Here is an 18,731-nt window from a genome sequence, read left to right as displayed (position 1 = left end):
TAGACTTCAATGTATCGGAAAGACGGTCTTAAATTAAAGGATCAGATTACTAAATATATTTTAATTGAAAATAAATGAATTTTATACAGTACTTCTTAATTATATTCTCAAATATTTTAAAATATCTTAGATAGTAATATTATTAAAGTTACATATATTATTGTCTTATAGAAATCCTTTCTAAACTAAAAGTAAAAATTACAAACTGTTTTGTTATTTTCAATTTGGTTAAAGATATTCAAATTATTTTATGTTATATCCATGCAACATCATAAACATGGCTAATATAATAGATATCTCAATTTTTTAAAATATTTTAGTAATTTTAACTTTATTTTTAGATTATCATGTTCATTTTTTCTTAAGGTCAATTCATTTTGCTATTTTATTTTTAGTTCGTTGTTCATATATCTTTTGTCTGAATTAACTTATAAAACCTAGTACAGAGGGGCGCGGCACAGTGGTGACGTGGCATAGATAGATTAAGTACAATGATATTTGACAGTGATTATAATCACTATCATAAAAAACGCTTCGATGCAAATTTTTAGATAGTGTTTAATTTTAAAAAATTTGTGGATTATTCCAAAAGCTGCATGATATGCTATTTCCTTATTTATATCCTGATTAAGATAAAGTATGCCGAATGAAAGATGTATATAAATACTACTTCTTATGAAAAAATTATATTGACCCATACATTTTTTTAAAAGTTATAGCATTTTAAAGTAAAAAATGTAAAATATAAAATCGAGAATTTTCACGTAAAAATAGCATTTGATAGCCATTTTCACCGTTAAGACAAAATAAAGTCCGAAATTTGTTTTCCCATAATAAAGTACATTAAATTAGCTTTAACTTAAAATATAGGTAATTCAGACTTTCTAGAACACTTTCAAAAGTTAAGTTGAAAAAGTAAATTTTTTGTGAAAAAGTTATGGTTTTGAATCCCCCCCCCTGTGGGCAGGTAAAGGGTCAAATTTATAAAAAAAATACATCAAATGGTAGGTAATGATATTATAAATCTATATAAAAAAAATTATATTGATTTGTTCATTTTTGAAAAAGTTATGGCAGTTTTAAGCAAAAAAAATTGAAAAAATTTAGAAAATTAGTGATTTTTAAATTTGTAATTTTTTTAGAGGTTTCCCCCATTTACGGGAAACGAGGGAAATGTTTAAAATTTTTGAGGGTAATGCTTTCGACTAGATACAATTTGTGATCTTTTGACGTATTGTTGAAAGAAATCGGTACAGTAAGAGCTGAGAAAAAGTGGTAACAAACACAAAAAAAGTAAATAATAAAAAAAAAAACGCATCATAGTAAAAGCAATACCTTCTCAACTTTGCATCGAAGCTAAAATTATTAACAGGACTAGGAACCTCAATAATTTCGGTATTTGGATATTATAATTATGTTTTGTAATTAAGTTCTTCGTCTATTTTTGTTATTCTTAGTATGCTTTTAAAACCTTAATCAAACCATAACGTTTTAAAGTTAAATTTCAAGTTCAATTAAGGTTTTAAAGGCATACTAATAATATTTTCGGCTTTAGTAATCGTTTTTCCATCATGCTATAAAACAAAAATCGACATAGATGAACTAAATTACTAGATATAATTATAATGTCTAATAACCGAAATTATTTAGGTTCCTAATTTTTTAATTTAATTAAGAAAAAAGATAAATGAACAACATATATAACATTTAGGTTTCTATAATTATTAACCTTTATTATTATTAAAATATTATTTAAATATTTGATAATTATTTGAAATATTATTTAAATATCATTTTCGACATTTTAATTATTTTTTTACACGTTATAGAATTTAATTTTGTATAACCTATGGTGGAAAAACAATCAATATTTGTTACACATTTGAGGTCAATTGTTTTAGTCACGTTAAGTTATGACATTTGAAATGTATTTCAAAAAATAGTTTTGACTTGGTGCTTTACTAGAGATAAATCAAGTAATTAGTTGTGACAATGTCTATTAAATGTTCTATCATTCAATATTTTTTCAAAAAGTCGAAAAATAACAAGTCTATACTATTGATTTTTTATTTTGTTTGACAGTTTTCGGCGTACTTTTATTTTATTGAAAATTGAAATTCAGTTACGACTGCTAACTTATTTTATATTCGTCAAAATATTTTATCATAATATATACGTTGTTTTTTCTTTTGCCTGTTGACTATAAGGCTAGCTTTAATTATAGTAGTATTTTTTCGCTCATAATTTTACGAATCTTTCAAACAAATAGATAATTAAGTGGTAATTTTTTAAACATATATTGTATGTTACTCGAAAAAATTGGATATTAATTTATGTCGATATATTTTTTTTATATCTTCAAATCTGTACATATTTTAAACCAATTTGAAACTCTTATAAGCTTTGTATTTATTAAAATACCATTAGTACCATATACCAAGTTACTTAATGGTTTCTGAATAAACAATTTCTCACAAAGAAGCTTATACTCTATTAATTTTATCGAAACAAACAGTTTATGACAGTAAATTTATGCTAAGATGTATTTTAAATTTGCGCACATGTCAATAATTCTTATTAAAAAAACATAATTGTTTTACTTTAAACAACATAATAGTGTTTATTTTATTTTTGTGTTTTAATAATATTGTGTATACAAAATTTTAGTCTATGAATTAAAAGACAATAGTTTTTGCACATTATGAAAAAGGAAAAAATTAATAAACCGCATTTGAAATCGACTTACTTGTCTGAGTTTATAATAACTTTATCGGTTGTTAAAATCTAGTTAATTTTACACCTTGTTTATTTATAATGTACGTTATTTAAAATGATACGGATATTTGAAATGACAATATTTGTAACGAAAAATTAATTAAAATTTTTTTATGAAATAGAATAAAAATACTGCCTTTGTGATATCTAACAGTTCATAATTTTATTATTTAGAATTAAATCTTGGTTATTTGTTAAAATAAAGTATTAGTTTTAGTTTACAATAAAATAAGAAATGAAAAAAATAAATACTGAAATCTAAATTACAAATCTAGAGTATTTATTCAAACTATCAAGTAGTAAAACAAATTTGAGTGGTGTTCTTTTGAATAAATTTAATTATATAAATTTAGTTAAAGAGAAAAGTATAATATTATAGAGCACACCTATTATTATACAAAATTGTACTTATGTAAACCGAAATAAAATTGTATAATTTAACTTACACTATTTTATACAAATAAAATTAAATATATAAAACTATTTTATTTTTAATTAGAAGTACTTGTTGCTTATTTGGTAAAGAATTTATTCAGTCTATTAAACATAAATATTGAAATGGATTACATAGAACAAAAAAATAATAATAACGTTAATTATATATTACTAATCATTAATGAAGGAGAATAACAATGTTAAATTTTAATATAATAACCGAATCACATACGTAATGTGAAATAATCTAAAATAAAAATACATAAATATGTTTATCATTTTCGACAACAACATATTGTGTTTATGACTAAAATGTATTCTTTAACTAGTTTGATAGCTGATTTTTTTATGTTTTCCAAATATTTTTAGGTAGCAATGTGATTGTTTTTTATGTAATACGATTTTGCCTGAGTTTTAATTCGGATATAATCGTTTTACATTATTATCATATTAATTGTTTTAACAAATTTGAATAGCCAATAATTTTATTAATATCTAAATAATTATATATATAAAGTTATAAAGTTTAAGAAACAAATTCTTGTGTTATAATTTTAGTTTATGATTATAACATTTTCTGCTTACATATACATTTCATTTGAATGATGGAAATCTATTTTAAATGTTAAAAATACATTTATAAAAATCCACACTGTCTATTTTTATTAAACTACGAGCTTAATATTTGAACCGTAAAGTTAATACATTTTCCACTAAAAATTAAATTTATTAAATTCAGTACCTGAAAAAGGACCGGAATGCTAACTATAAAACACGGAAATTAAAACAATTNTCGGAATGCTAACTATAAAACGCGGAAATTAAAACAATTTCTCTCCAAAGATCATTGTTATGTTTTTCTACTTTAATCTATATTTATTTTTTACTTCTTCAAGTTTTCTTCTATTAAAAAAAAGCTTCTCTGTTCANTTTTCTTCTATTAAAAAAAAAGCTTCTCTGTTCAACAGCCTAATACACCTAAAAATTACATCAATATAAACGAAAAAGTTAAGATGTCGATAAACATAAAACTGATAAATGTTTTAGTAAAAATTCAGTTAAATGCTAAACTCTACTTTAGTTACTTTAAGTTAATATTACAATGTTTTTATGAACGAGCAATATTTTAGACGCTATACCAACTAAAAAACCGTACAAGGGCTTTTTAGTTGGTAGACCATGACACTTTCTATACGTATGCCGTATACACTTGTCGTCAGGCCCGGCTCAAGTGATTTTACACACCTAGGCAAACTTAAGTTTTGCCGCCCCTTATACATGTAAATACTACATCAAATANTGTATGCAGTATACACTTGTCGTATAAAATATTAGTGATAGAGCTTTGTGTATATTTGTTTTGTCTGCAGCATCAAAGGTTATGGAGTTAAAATTACAGAATAAAAGCAATATTATGTATTATTACTTATAATCGCTGTTTGATATCTAGATGAATTTGACACAGATCTGCTGCTATCGGTGTAATGCCGGGAAGTAGCTCAGGAAGTCATACCCATTTAGACAAGATGACTATGTTGCGACGAAGAGGACGAAATGTTCGCGGCCGTCTAGTCCGGTGGGAACGCGTGTCCGAATGGACTAGCACAGCTCACGTAACGGCCTGGGATGTAATTGTAAGAGATTCGTTGTTACACATAGCTTGGCCTATGTCTCTGGGTGCTGAACCAATTGGGCCACCGCTGGAACATTTGTACGTACCAGGGTGAGTGAAATTATACATCGGTGAATTTTAACTTAATTAAGAAAAATAATATCATATCGATTGTGACTTCTTGTGCATTTTTTTTTATTCGATTTATAACTCGAAACTTGCGTGAGAAGGACTAAAATATACTTATAACTAACAATGGAAATAAACCTCCGCTCTGCACAGAGAGTGTAAACATTCAGACTGTTAATGTACATTAACTAACAAAAGTTAAAAGGCTAGATTTTTAAATTAGGCCACGCTTACGACAGTGACTGTGTTTACACTTTTGTAAATTGATTTTCTTGGACAAATTCTGAGTTATGCTTTAATCTTATTTCACAGAATATTTTATGAAAAATAGTTGTTTGATCATTAAGTGTGTCTCAGTCAAATTTATATTGTATATAATTGGTTAAGTATTATAAAATACACAATATAATTTGGTACTTAATTTCTGTATTTTTATTGCGTGTATATATAATTAAAATAACACAATGAATATTCAAACGTAACATAATAACGACGGTAGTAGTAAATAATAATCACATCATAAAAATTTTACTATATCACGAAACTTTTTACAATAAAAACAATGTCACGGGCATATTAGGAAATATTTGCACTTAATCTATTTAACTATACCTTATATTAAGTCATTGAATAAATTAAAAATCAATAATACGGCAAATCCCTATATTATTAAAACATTTTTTTATTGTACTCATTATTTTAATTAAATTAATAGACATCAAAATGATAAAGTTCAAATTGTTGGTTAAGTTATAAGTGCAAGTGAGACGATTGGTGTATTCAGTTATTAACACCGATGCATCTTTTGGATTAACTTGAATTTTTAACTCTTAATTGTCTATACCTACGACTTTCTAATGAACTTTATAGTTAAGCAACGTCATTGTTTAATTCTGAATGGTTACCACAAGAAAGTTTTAAATATGATAATTTTTTCTTATACGCAATTCAAATTGAAATAGGCTTTTATGTAATTATTAATTAATAAATAATAAATAATGAATTATTTTAAATGTATTTTTCCACACATTATCTTTTAAATTGAAATTTATATTGAATGTCAGATTTTATAAGTTAATATTTGTGTTAGAGAAGATGGGTTTACATACATACAGCTCGTCAAAACAGAATCGAACTTCGATACTTACACACCTAAGCACGACACATTCCCCGCCGATCTATACAGACCGCCTTCATATATTTATCATTTAGGGGTACACAATCTGTTACAATTGGTCATTCACATATATTTAAAACAAATCGTATAATTCACAAATTAGTAGGAAGGCACTTTCTAAGATCAGTGTCCTACCTATGGCTAAAAATATGTTTTTCTTTGTTAATAGTATATCATTTATTCCCATTTCTGTTACCGCTATTGATGTTTATTGATGCATGAGATATTATTTTTTAAATGAATTATATTTAATTAAATATTTAAAAATGTATGAATATTGAACGAATTTATCGTTTCTCTTGTTTTATTAAGCACACGATTGTAGATATAACGATTACAAAACGGTTTTTACAATCTTACAGTTATCTACGAAAGAAAAGTTTCTCATCTAAAAGTATATATTACCTTTTGTATTTTAGTGCGCCTGGCGTTCACACGACTATACTACTCGTTGACATGTGATAAAAAGCGTCAATTAACACGGTTCTAGATCAAATCCTATCAAAAATAGTGTTGTGAACTAGATTGCGCTATACTGAATTGTGTTTTATTTTGTTATTTTGATAGAAAACTTCCGGGTATTCAAGCCTCGTTGTGCAATCATTTTATCGAGGTTAGCCTTAAATATTTTTTTTTATTAGAACATTCATCGAGTGATTACTTCGTCATTATCAAAATTAATATATTAAAGATTTAACGGAGCATAACTGACGATGATTAAACGATTTTCACATTGAATACATACATTTTATATCAGTGATAACATTATGACATAATATAACATTAAAATGACTGATACGGTGTCGCGTCACTTAGTGATACACTGAGCCCCACAACCCGCGCCACCATCGTCAGCCGTTGCTCTATTATGAGTATACGGTAATTTGACTAATTATGACCGCGTGCCAAAAAGCCACATTGCAAAGTCCAGTGAGTGCCGCACGGCCAACGACGACCCGCCGCAGATATAACTGAGTCTTCTTCATGGCGTCGAAGGTGTACGCCACTGGGTCCGGACGCGACGAACCGACACCGCATCGTCACCGTCAACACTGCTAACTTCTGACGTCCGAGGACCATGCCGGTCACCGAGACCAACGAAAGTGTCTAGAAATCATGCGAAGATTATTATTAATTGTGTTCGTCTTTCGGTTACTTTTTAAAAATAATCTGTTGTTGCTTAACAATAATAAACGAGTCTCTATCATCAAAACTAATGTCGACTACATTATTGCGACGTAAGTCGTGTCATAACTATTGAGTATGAGAATATTTATTTAGTCTAAAATAAATTAACAATAATATATCTATTAATACTATTTAATAAAATTACCTGACCGAGCCAACAAATAATATTATCTCTTCAGCAATAAAATGAGCTGTTAAATTATGAACTATGGACACTCGTTTATCTTCTTTATTAAAACAAAAAAATATTTTTCTTTGGTATGTTTTGTAAATTATTTTTCAACAGAATTTTATTAGATTGTTTTTTAGCATAGAAGGTGGTTTTGCAGCAAAATTTTTAAATTTTTGTTATAAAGTGTATCTATTGTGATACGATAAATGTCGGTAGATATAAATCATTCATTCATATAAATTAAAAACGACTACGTTATTTCTGCAGCGTTCATTTATACCTGAAAACATTTATTTAGAAAATATTCAGTTGAATGCAAAATGTGTACCTACTCATGAATATTTTATTTGATCATCAAAATAAAGAATGTAAAGAGAGAATTTTGAATAGTGTTAAAATAATTGTTACCGCCCTACGTTTTTAATTTGATACTTTTGTGTCAAATATTTTGAATTTAATGTAATTGGATAAAGTTTTTTTAAATTTTATATGGCTGATATTATTACATATATAATTTGTATACTTTTAAATTATTATTACGAAATATTTTTAATTTTTTTTGAATTATTAATTCAAAAAAAACATTTTAATTTACAAAAGTTAATTCGATCTATTATTTAAGATATTAAAATTTGTATACTGCCTTTTTACATTGGAAATTCTATTATCTCTCATGTAACTTTCCTCCATTTTGTAAATGGAAAAGTGAAGTAGGTTAAAGAAATGTATGCAGATATAATGTGTGCATAGTATATATGTATAAATTTGCGTGTGTAAGGTAAATTGAATTGAAATATTTAAGAAATTAAACTGTACATTAAAACGTAATATGTTTCACTTATCTGTATACGAGTTATATTGGCTTCCATAACTGGATTTTCATCTGTTAATCTATTTCCAACACTGATAATAGCCTACTTTTAAAATATTCAATATTAAAAATAGTCAATAATTATTTCCTTAAAATTAATATAAAACTCATTAACATGTTCACCTAATACTTAATATATAAACATATAAATATCGTACATATTCTCTCTTTTTGAAAACAATGAATGATTATTCATCGGTAATTTAAGAATTGCATTAAATTAGGTCAGACAAAAAATCCACTATGAAGGAATTACACAGCGAAGTTTTACAAGCACAATACAAGGATTAGGGTTTTTTAATCTTTTTTACTTTAGCGTTCTTGAACCTTAACTCACTTTTGTGTAAACCAGTGTCTCAAATATACTATTTGTCAACTCAATTTATACCATTTGTAACATTTTTAATTTTTTACCAGACTCAATTCTACAATTCAGTATAAAATTTTTATATTATAATGTTTTTTTCTAAGTTGTGTATTTTAGTTCTTACTAATTTGTTTTCATTTTAAGTACTTATATTTACTTTACTACGTGACATTATTCGATTAAAAATATTAATTATTTTCGAGGTCTATAATGTACAAACGAAAGTAAAAAAAAAAAAAACATAAAATTAAAAGAAATAATCAAAAATGTTAAACAAATGCTCTCAGCAATAAAAATTAAAATGGCCATGTGAAACAGAATAATTACAATGATCTAAGATTGAATATGTATCAAGAAATATGTGAATGATTTCTTTTATTAATTCGCAATGTTATTTCTTATTTTTTAAGATAAACTATTTTATTATTTTTTATGATTTTGATAATTTAATTCTTAAACTCAAAATTGTTTTAATTTGGTTAGACTGGCTTCCTCTAAAAGGTTTCTACCTTTTTTTTGATAAAATTCCATTACTTAGATTTTGAAATTTGACAAATATCCGCAATAATAAACAGTGAATTTTCTTCTCTTAATTCAAACCTACTAATAGACAAATTAATTTATGAAATCGTTGCAAAATGTATAGATGTATTTTAACTAATAATTAAATTTGTAAAGTTATACCAAGTATCTTTTAAACCTTCAAAATATCTGAATCTGTAAACAAATGTATTTTGTTACATATTTTATTTGTTAATTTAAAACATAATGATTTATATTATTTTAGTTTATATGTTTTGATTGAAATACTTCCGAATAATTAATGGTGGTATATTAACATAAAATTATAGTGCTAAGCATTAACGTTGATTCACAGAATATCCATAATTTCTACTCATTATATATGCAACTGGATTAGAAGATCTTTTGACATATCTATATATCTTGAAATAAATAAAATGACGTCTCATTGTTGACATTTGACAAGATAAGGGGAACGAATTATCTTTGCATACCTTTGTCATTAACAAGTCAACTAAATCGATTTTAATTAAGTTTAACATATACAGTTTTCCTTAACGTAATCAACTATGTAAGAAAAACAACTTATAAAATTAATTTATTTTTATTTTTAACGATTTAAACAATTAACTTAAATAACATATATTCTTTTATGTTTTGAATGTTATATTAAATATATTAAAAATACATAAGATACAACTAATATAAATCTTAATCCTTTTTAGTTTGATAAAAATCTTTAGTATCATTTTTACTGTTTATTTAGTTTTTGATAAATGAAACATATATATGTATCGTTATTTGATTTTATTTAACATATTTGTTAACCATCAATTAATTAATCACATAAATTTTATACTTAAAATCAGTTCAGATGTAAAAGAGGGCCTCCCATTCAATCTGATGCTTTTTTTCTTTAAACTAACACCGTCTCCAAAACTTTTTGAGATTTTCTTTTTTCAAGAAATACATACTTTCAATATTAACATATAGTTTAAGCGTTTTGGAATAAAAAATCTTTTCTTTTTTTCTTGAAATAATGGATTTTTAAAAGACCTATTTTTCCATTGTTAGCTATACAAAAATGGTGTTTTCTTTTCTTCTTCTAAACAATTTCGAAAAACAAATTTATGTGGTTTTACCAAAAATACAACGATAGGTTGTTTAAATGAAATAAAACAAATATTAGAAAAAAAATGTTTGACTCGGAAAAAAATTTTATGTAATACTTTCATGAACCATCGGTAAATAGCTATTTTAGGGATTATAACATTTGTTTTTTTTTTTTACTAATTATAATATGATTTTTCTTTGTGGAGTCAAAAAATAGTAATATCTAACTAGTGAAGCCATTAGTTGGTATCTATGAAAAATTCAAGTTTTAAACAAATATTTTAGAACATATCTGTAACTTTTGTTATAACTAATTCAAATATTCTAATGAACAATTATTCATAATGCTGTAGTTATTTATGCACTTTATTCAAAAGCGCAACGGATGAAGCAGTTAGACATGAACAATTAATGACATAGTTTTATTGTAAAATGATGCAAACCACTACAACTCACTCCACAATGCCTTTGCTATATCTACTGGGTTTTGTCATAGAGAACAATAAGGAATACACTTTCGCACTGTTGATTTCAGTTTCCATAGACTCACTGAAACCTCTTCAAGTGACAGTCTATACCATTTCCTGTAATTAATTTTATTGGTGCACATTATGTGTATACTAATCTAGTTTGATACATCAGTTGTTCGCATGTAGGATACAATGTAAAAACAAAATTACATTTGCAAACTTTTAAATAAATTAACTCTACATACACAGTTTTCATAAGTTACAATGTTATTAAATATTTCTATTTCATTGAAACAACAGATAACTAAAAATTATGATTGATTGATAAATGTGTAAAACAAAAATTTCTCATGTCTGCATACATTTTTTCTTGGTTTATAAAATCTTAAAATTGATATAAATTAATTTTATTATTAAAATAAAATAACTTTTTGGGTTATAAAATTATTAGACAATAATTATTATTCAAATTTTTCATTGTTATTTTTGTAATATTTTTCATGCTATCTTTATTATATTCGTAGTTTAAATTAGAAAATAAGAATTTAGTCAACGCAATATTGTTTTTTTATATTATACGGATGAGTTATCCACATGACAAAATATATACCTGCATTTGATTCTTTGAATTGAAAATAAAATAAAGTAATTTGAAATTTTTAGCATTAAAATAATTAATTTCTATAATTATTATTTATTTATGTTTTAAATTTCGGTATATATTAGTGATAATTTAGATAATTATTTATAATATGCTCAAAACTAAGTAGAATTTTTAAATGATTCAATTTATTTAACTTTTTTTAAAGAACAATCTTTTTGAAATATAAAATAAATAAAAATAAGAAACTCTTGTCAACTGCCATTTAATTTATAGTTTTGAATCGATTTTCACTCGGTAAACTTACGATGGAATATGTATGAGGTTTGTTTAAACAATGTATTTTATTTTTGAATTGCACTGATGAAATTATGAACAGTTAAATGTATAAGCTTTTGATTTAATAATAAATTATATGTTATATGAGTGTTGAATATGTCAAAATGTTTCCAAATACTGCCTAATAAGCTTTGAACACATCTTGACATTATTAAACAAACAAATATTCAATTGAAAATGTAATTACTTAATATCATATCATTTTAACTCCACTAAAGACATTTTAAACACCAAAAACTATTAAGTACTTTACGTAATATAATTAATTTTGGAGATACTTTATAGGCACTATGACTTAACAGGTGTAAAATAATGATCGACAGTTTTGTATATAACACGTTTTATTAATAATATTAAAATAATTTTTTTGATTAATCATTGATAATATTAAATAATGCATAATATTGTATTTTACTCGATTAATTGAATAATTATTTAAGTAGTATTTATTCAATGTAGTATTGTGTTAGTTAATATTAGTGCGACTTAAAAATTGATAATTCATTGTATTTTTCAATTTAAATAAAAGAATAATAATAAATTTCATTTTAAAGAATTAAAAACAAATTTCCAGAGTTTCAACCATTACATAGGAAAATCAAAATTATGTTCTGGGTTTGTTCTAAGTGTTACACTTTGGAATAAACTGAAAATACAACCAATAGATAGCGCAACGTGAATATACCTAAACATTTTTTGTTTATAGTGATATAAGCGCTAATATTTAAATATACATATTTTAAATTAACACAAATATTCGTAAAAGTCGCATCTGAAGTTTCACATAACGAATATACATGATATTTTTTTTTTAGAATTAGTTTTTATTATCCTCTCAAGAAATTAACATGAGCAGAAAAATACATGTATATTATTCACATTATTAAACAAAGTTTTATTTTCCATAAAATTATCTTGCATCATAACAAAAAAAATAATTCGAAATGATTATACTACGATTAGTACAATGTATAACAACAGCTAATTATTAAATTTTATTTGCAAAACAAAAAATTATATATTAATCATTGTTACCTTAAAATAACATAATAAGGTGACAGATTATTTACAAAGTGTAGGTTTCTACTAAATTCCTAGAATTTTGTATTGATTTTTTAAAAATCAAAAAAGTATGGTAATTGAAATAAAATTAAATTGAAGAAAATTATTTTATTTAAATTATAATTAGTTTAATAATAATTATTGTAAATTTTGATACCCGTACAAATTAATTTGAGATTAAAGTTTAAGCTTTTCTGATAAAACAACACATTTAATTACTTTTGTAAACCTCAAAATCATTCTTAGTCTTCTAAAATTTTGTTTTTGCATTTCTATGGCTACTTGATATTTTTGTATTTGTATGGCTTCTTAATGTTTTTGCATTTCTATGGCTTCTCAATATCCTTGTATTTGTATGGCTTCTTAATGTTTTTGTATTTGTATGGCTTCTTAATGTTTTTGCATTTCTATGGCTTCTCAATATCCTTGTATTTGTATGGCTTCTTAATGTTTTTGTATTTGTATGGCTTCTTAATGTTTTTGCATTTCTATGGCTTCTCAATATCCTTGTATTTGTATGGCTTCTTAATGTTTTTGTATTTGTATGGCTTCTTAATGTTTTTGCATTTCTATGGCTTCTCAATATCCTTGTATTTGTATGGCTTCTTAATGTTTTTGTATTTGTATGGCTTCTTAATGTTTTTGCATTTCTATGGCTTCTCAATATCCTTGTATTTGTATGGCTTCTTAATGTTTTTGTATTTGTATGGCTTCTTAATGTTTTTGCATTTCTATGGCTTCTCAATATCCTTGTATTTGTATGGCTTCTTAATGTTTTTGTATTTGTATGGCTTCTTAATGTTTTTGCATTTCTATGGCTTCTCAATATCCTTGTATTTGTATGGCTTCTTAATGTTTTTGTATTTGTATGGCTCCTTGATATTTTATTTTTATGTCTTCAAATTTAAGTCTAAATATCAAAGATTTACAAAGAGAAATTAAAGAGAAAAAAAATTAATTTAAATTTAAAGCCGTCCTCTAATAAAATCTAATGTATCGCGTTAGAATTTGTTAATTATAAAGCTACAAAATTAAGAGCTTGAGTATTAAAAGAAGAACTAGATTAAAACTTAAAAGTGTCGTAACACAAATAAAAGGGAAAGAGTACGAATAGANCACAAATAAAAGGGAGAGAGTACGAATAGAGATGAGTGTACGATGTTGATGTTGAGATTGCTGATTGGGTATTCACATGCGTGTAATCATACGGCAGTTACCGTGCTCGGCTGATATTCCGGGTTAGCTGTGGGTGTCGAAAGGCCGTTGTTATAGAAAGGGAATAAGGGTATGAGGTGTAGACGAAGTGAAAGACACACATACTTTGGGTATAGGAGAGAATAAAGAACAGGGGTAGCCGAGTATGAGGCGTAGACGAAGTACGAGACACAAATACTCTGAAATGTTGAGGACGAGAGTAGGTAGTTGAAAAAGGAAAAACAAAGACTTGACTTGACTTTATGCAGTAAGCCACACGGGGACATCCGAGTACTGAGACTGATGAATGACACAAAGCACTGGAGTCGACTGACCAAGATGGCCAGGTCTATTGGGTTTTTATAATAATTTAGACTATTGCCAATTTAGCAATAATAGTTAATTGTTAATTCATCAGTTTCTATAAGTGGATGCTCTGTCTGAATTTTATTATAATAAATTCTCACGATGTTGGAACGTGACACCATCACAAAAGTATATTCATAGTTGAACTATGAAAGTAGTTTTTATAAAATTAACTAAAAATGACATTATTGTTGTTCTATCGATGATAAATATACTATCGAAATATACACTTGATCCAAAGAGGATTACAAAAGTTTAATCGCGCATTCAAACTATAAAGTCTTACGTGATTTTTTAACTGCAAAAGATCAACAAAAAATTTTGATTCATATTTTCGTGTCATAAATTTTATGGGAATATTTAGAGGTGTCATTGTGTCATTACGACCAAAATTTTATGAATGCATTCGATAACTAATAAAATGTTTAAATGGGATGAAGAAAAATTTGTAATAAAACTTAATAGATGTGTATTATACTCAGTTCAACTTTTTACTTTCCATAAACTCAGTTTAATTTAATTCAAATTTATAATCTCATAATAGCTCAGTAAAAACTTAATTAAATTTAATTGTTTGTAAGAACTTTATTATATAAACATTCTCTAATTTTTATTTGTATTTCTCATATAGTGTGTACAATGTGTACATTTCTAAATGTATTTATCATTTAAAACAAATCTTTAAAAAAAAAAATTATTCCCCTTCACATAGATGCACCACATTTGCCTAACTGGTTCGCCGCATTTTACGAAAAGTTTTCAGCTAATTATTTAGTTGTATTGTTACACAAATTATTTCAAAATTATTATTTAAATTAAAGGCTTAACTTAAAGGTAAATTAAAGGTTTAATAATAATAATAACCACATAAAAGATGCAATTAACTTTTTCTTTAAAAAAGGATTTTATAGGATGAAAATATATACTATTATTGGTAAAAAATAACAGTATTNGTTTAATAATAATAATAACAAAAAAGATGCAATTAACTTTTTCTTTAAAAAAGGATTTTATAGGATGAAAATATATACTATTATTGGTAAAAAATAACAGTATTTGGGTTATTATTTGTGTGTTTAAAGTTATGTGTCTTGCATGAATATTTTATCAAATACAATGCAAAGGACGGCTTGATATCGATAAATAAATAATATTGATAATAGAGGATACGACAAAAGTGTTAAAAGATGATATATTACTGTGTGAACTATAGAATATTTGTATGTGTATGCAAATGTGTTTGAATAGATCTAGTGACAAGATGAATGTTTTTCAGGTCTTGGAAATAAAATTATTAACCTAAGGGTTAAAATAATATTATTGGCAGTATTTGAATGGTAATGTTTTCATTTTATGGATTGAAAATACCACACTGTGAGTGCATGAGAGCCGTTACTTGAGAAAAGTCGTTTCGAGATAAATTCTTTAAAAATTCAACCTTCTATAAGAATTATATTGTATTTTAGTTTGTTTGAGCAATTATATTAAGTTCACGACAAGTTTCAATCAAGTTAATTGCATATTTAGTTTTAGAATATTAAACTTTAAAGATTTATTCCAAGATTTCAAATATTACGAACTTTGATATCACTCCCGTGTACTTATAGTGCGATATTTTCTAATATATATTCAAAATATTCAATTATCAATTTCAGTTTGATGAAGATATATTAAAATGAATATTGCCAGTAGTGTTAAATTTTACTGAAAACAAGCAGAGTTAAATGAATATTATAATTTTTCTGTAGTTAGTACAACTGATTGTTAATATTTTAGAGGAGAGTTAACTTTTATCACATGATAAATTTTGACGGGCGACCAAATTAATGTGTTATGCATTCTAGTAATATTTTACAGGCAAATGTTTGGCACCTCTTATAGATTGTAATGTAAAAAATAGATAACATCACGTAAAACTATACACGGGATTATATTTATTTTTATTTTAACAAGATTGATGGGTAAACATGTAAACAATTTTTATGTTTCCTATATTCATAAAGAACCGCTATTAACAACGGCGACAACCTGCAAACTGATTGTTCTACAAAAATTTTCAATGAAATATAATACATTAAACTCGTCTTGTTAAATGTTTTTTTCAGTGAAATGAGCAAAGCGCTTTGCTTACAGAATATAGTGCTTCATTCTGTAGACCCGAAACAACCTTTTAATAATATTTCATTTTGTTTCTGACAAATAGGTTTAGAAGTTTTTAGATACTATTTTTTAAAGTTTGCCATGAAGAAAAAATTAAAAAAGCTATTTATCATTGAATAGCTTCAAGTTACAGATTTACATAAATCTCTAGTCTCATTTAATGAAAAATGAAACATTTCTATTCGGCAAGTTATTCAAAAGATTGACCTTTAGAAATTTTTTTTCATATAGTTTATATTTTTGCTGATTATTTTTAAACAAGATAAACTAATATAAATTAGTAGATAATTTAAATCGATAATTATAAAAACAATAATAATTATGTTGAAAACAACAACGAGCTTGGTAAATTTTGAATTAAACGTAGTAAGCCGATAAAATAGTGCAATATGAATGTACCATTTATATTTTAGAGTCAAGAAAGGGAAAACACTTAAAATTTAGGACAACGGGTTGAAAGCTAACAAAAACTTTCTTCACAAATAGATATAGCAACATAAGAATAAGTTATTTTTTTCATACTTGTTTCCTTTTACCATAGAAGAAAGTAATGATAAACGAAAACCGAGAATTGAAGAGTTTTCAAGTTCCATTTACTATTATTTCGGCACAAGGAAGCCTTTGTAAACAATTTGCTAACTTATATTTTTCATTATTGTTGTATATCATAACATTCATAAGATACTCTTTTCTTTGACATTACTTAGATTAGAAATAACCATTTATACAATGCAAAACAACATATACAACAATAACATTGCAGCATTCAATATAATATTAAGATCATAGAAAATCAATTATAAATAGGCTGTAGCGTCCATTATTTTGAAAAAGTTATTGTTTTGATACTAAAAACTTTATGAATAAAAAATAAACAAAAAAATATGTCTAAACATTGATTAACATTACTGATAAATAAAAGTATTAAAAATATGAATAATTAATGAGTTTTTTTAACATAAAAATTTTAATTAATTAAAAAAATCTAAATTGTATTTATTACATTTTGATATTCTCTATGGCATACTTTTTATTTATTATTTAGTTGGAAACAAGATATAATGTGCACGAAAAACAATATTAGTCTATATAAGTCTGAATTTTATATAAACTTTGATAATCAACTAAAATATTCCTTGGTTAATTTTCCGAGATGTTTGAAGTGTAATTGCTTTACATCAAAGATATTAAAAATTAAATGAAAATGAACACAACTAACTGTCGTGACATTATTTCAATGGTATACGTAATACTTACAAATTAAACTTGAACTATATGATAAGCTTTTAACATTATGATGTTCCTACTGTTTAGCTTTACAACACACTGAGCAATAAAATAAAATTGAACAACTAACTGCAATGATGATATTATTAAATACAGCCAAAGATTTAATGTAAAATAAAAGATAACATTTTAATACGTTTATTACAGAAGTGATTTATTATAATTGTTTTTATGGACTATTTCAAAAATAAAAATGGAAAATCAACAATTTATAGAGATAAGTTACACTTCACAAAAAAAAACAAATTTGTTAACATATATATTATGATGTTTGCTTTTTTCAAATAAATTTTTTTTCATTTGATAAAATTAAAATTTTAATGAGTTATACTTGCAGAGATTTCTGTAAAAAAAATTCCCTCTAAATATTTGAATAAGGATCGTAGAAAAGTGATTAGTAAACATTTTATAGTGCTGTATAATTACAGTTATTTTTAAAATGATTATTATATTTTTTAGTTATTTGTCATCATAGAATATTCATTGAAATGTTAGCAATTTTTGTATTCAAATTTCATTATAAGCTATTGGAGCTGATGCTAAAAAATTATTATTTACATACCAAATATAAAAAACGAGTATAACAATAATACCCGATCACTTCGTTTTCCAGTAATTGCTATGGAATAAAAAATGAGAAATACAAATTAAAAATAGTAAAAGTACAAAAAAAATCGTAAAATAATTAAAATGTATACAGTTGTACAATTTTAAATGTTTTTTTTATTTGTAAACACGTTAAACTTTTTATGCGAATATGTTTTAGACAAAAATATTTAGAAATAGCTACAGTATTTTATGATCATTATTCATTCTTGTTGTTGTTGAAGATCCGACATACTTTAAGTGTTTTGTGGCCGTTCAACAATACATTTACCAACTTGAATAATG

At 25.1% G+C, this 18,731-nt stretch overlaps 1 protein-coding gene across 3 annotated transcripts in view; it reads left to right on the top strand.

The window, feature by feature from the left end:
- Window positions 1-18,731, top strand: part of LOC126898461 (GTPase-activating Rap/Ran-GAP domain-like protein 3) — a 123,081-nt gene that overhangs the window by 3,366 nt on the left and 100,984 nt on the right. For 2 of the 3 annotated variants that reach the window (XM_050672713.1, XM_050672798.1), the window contains exon 2: window positions 4,661-4,933. In XM_050672713.1, coding sequence (XP_050528670.1) covers window positions 4,695-4,933 — 239 coding nt within the window. In that variant the 5' untranslated portion in view covers window positions 4,661-4,694. The remainder of the gene's footprint in view (window positions 1-4,660; window positions 4,934-18,731) is intronic. The other variant, XM_050672879.1, reaches the window with a different exon arrangement.

This window comes from Daktulosphaira vitifoliae, unplaced genomic scaffold (assembly GCF_025091365.1).
Source record: "Daktulosphaira vitifoliae isolate Bord-2020 unplaced genomic scaffold, ASM2509136v1 Scaffold_1, whole genome shotgun sequence".
NCBI classification, from domain to species: Eukaryota; Metazoa; Arthropoda; class Insecta; order Hemiptera; family Phylloxeridae; genus Daktulosphaira; species Daktulosphaira vitifoliae.
The sequence above is the reverse complement of the archived record's forward strand: the minus strand, read 5'-3'. Positions and strand labels throughout refer to the sequence as shown.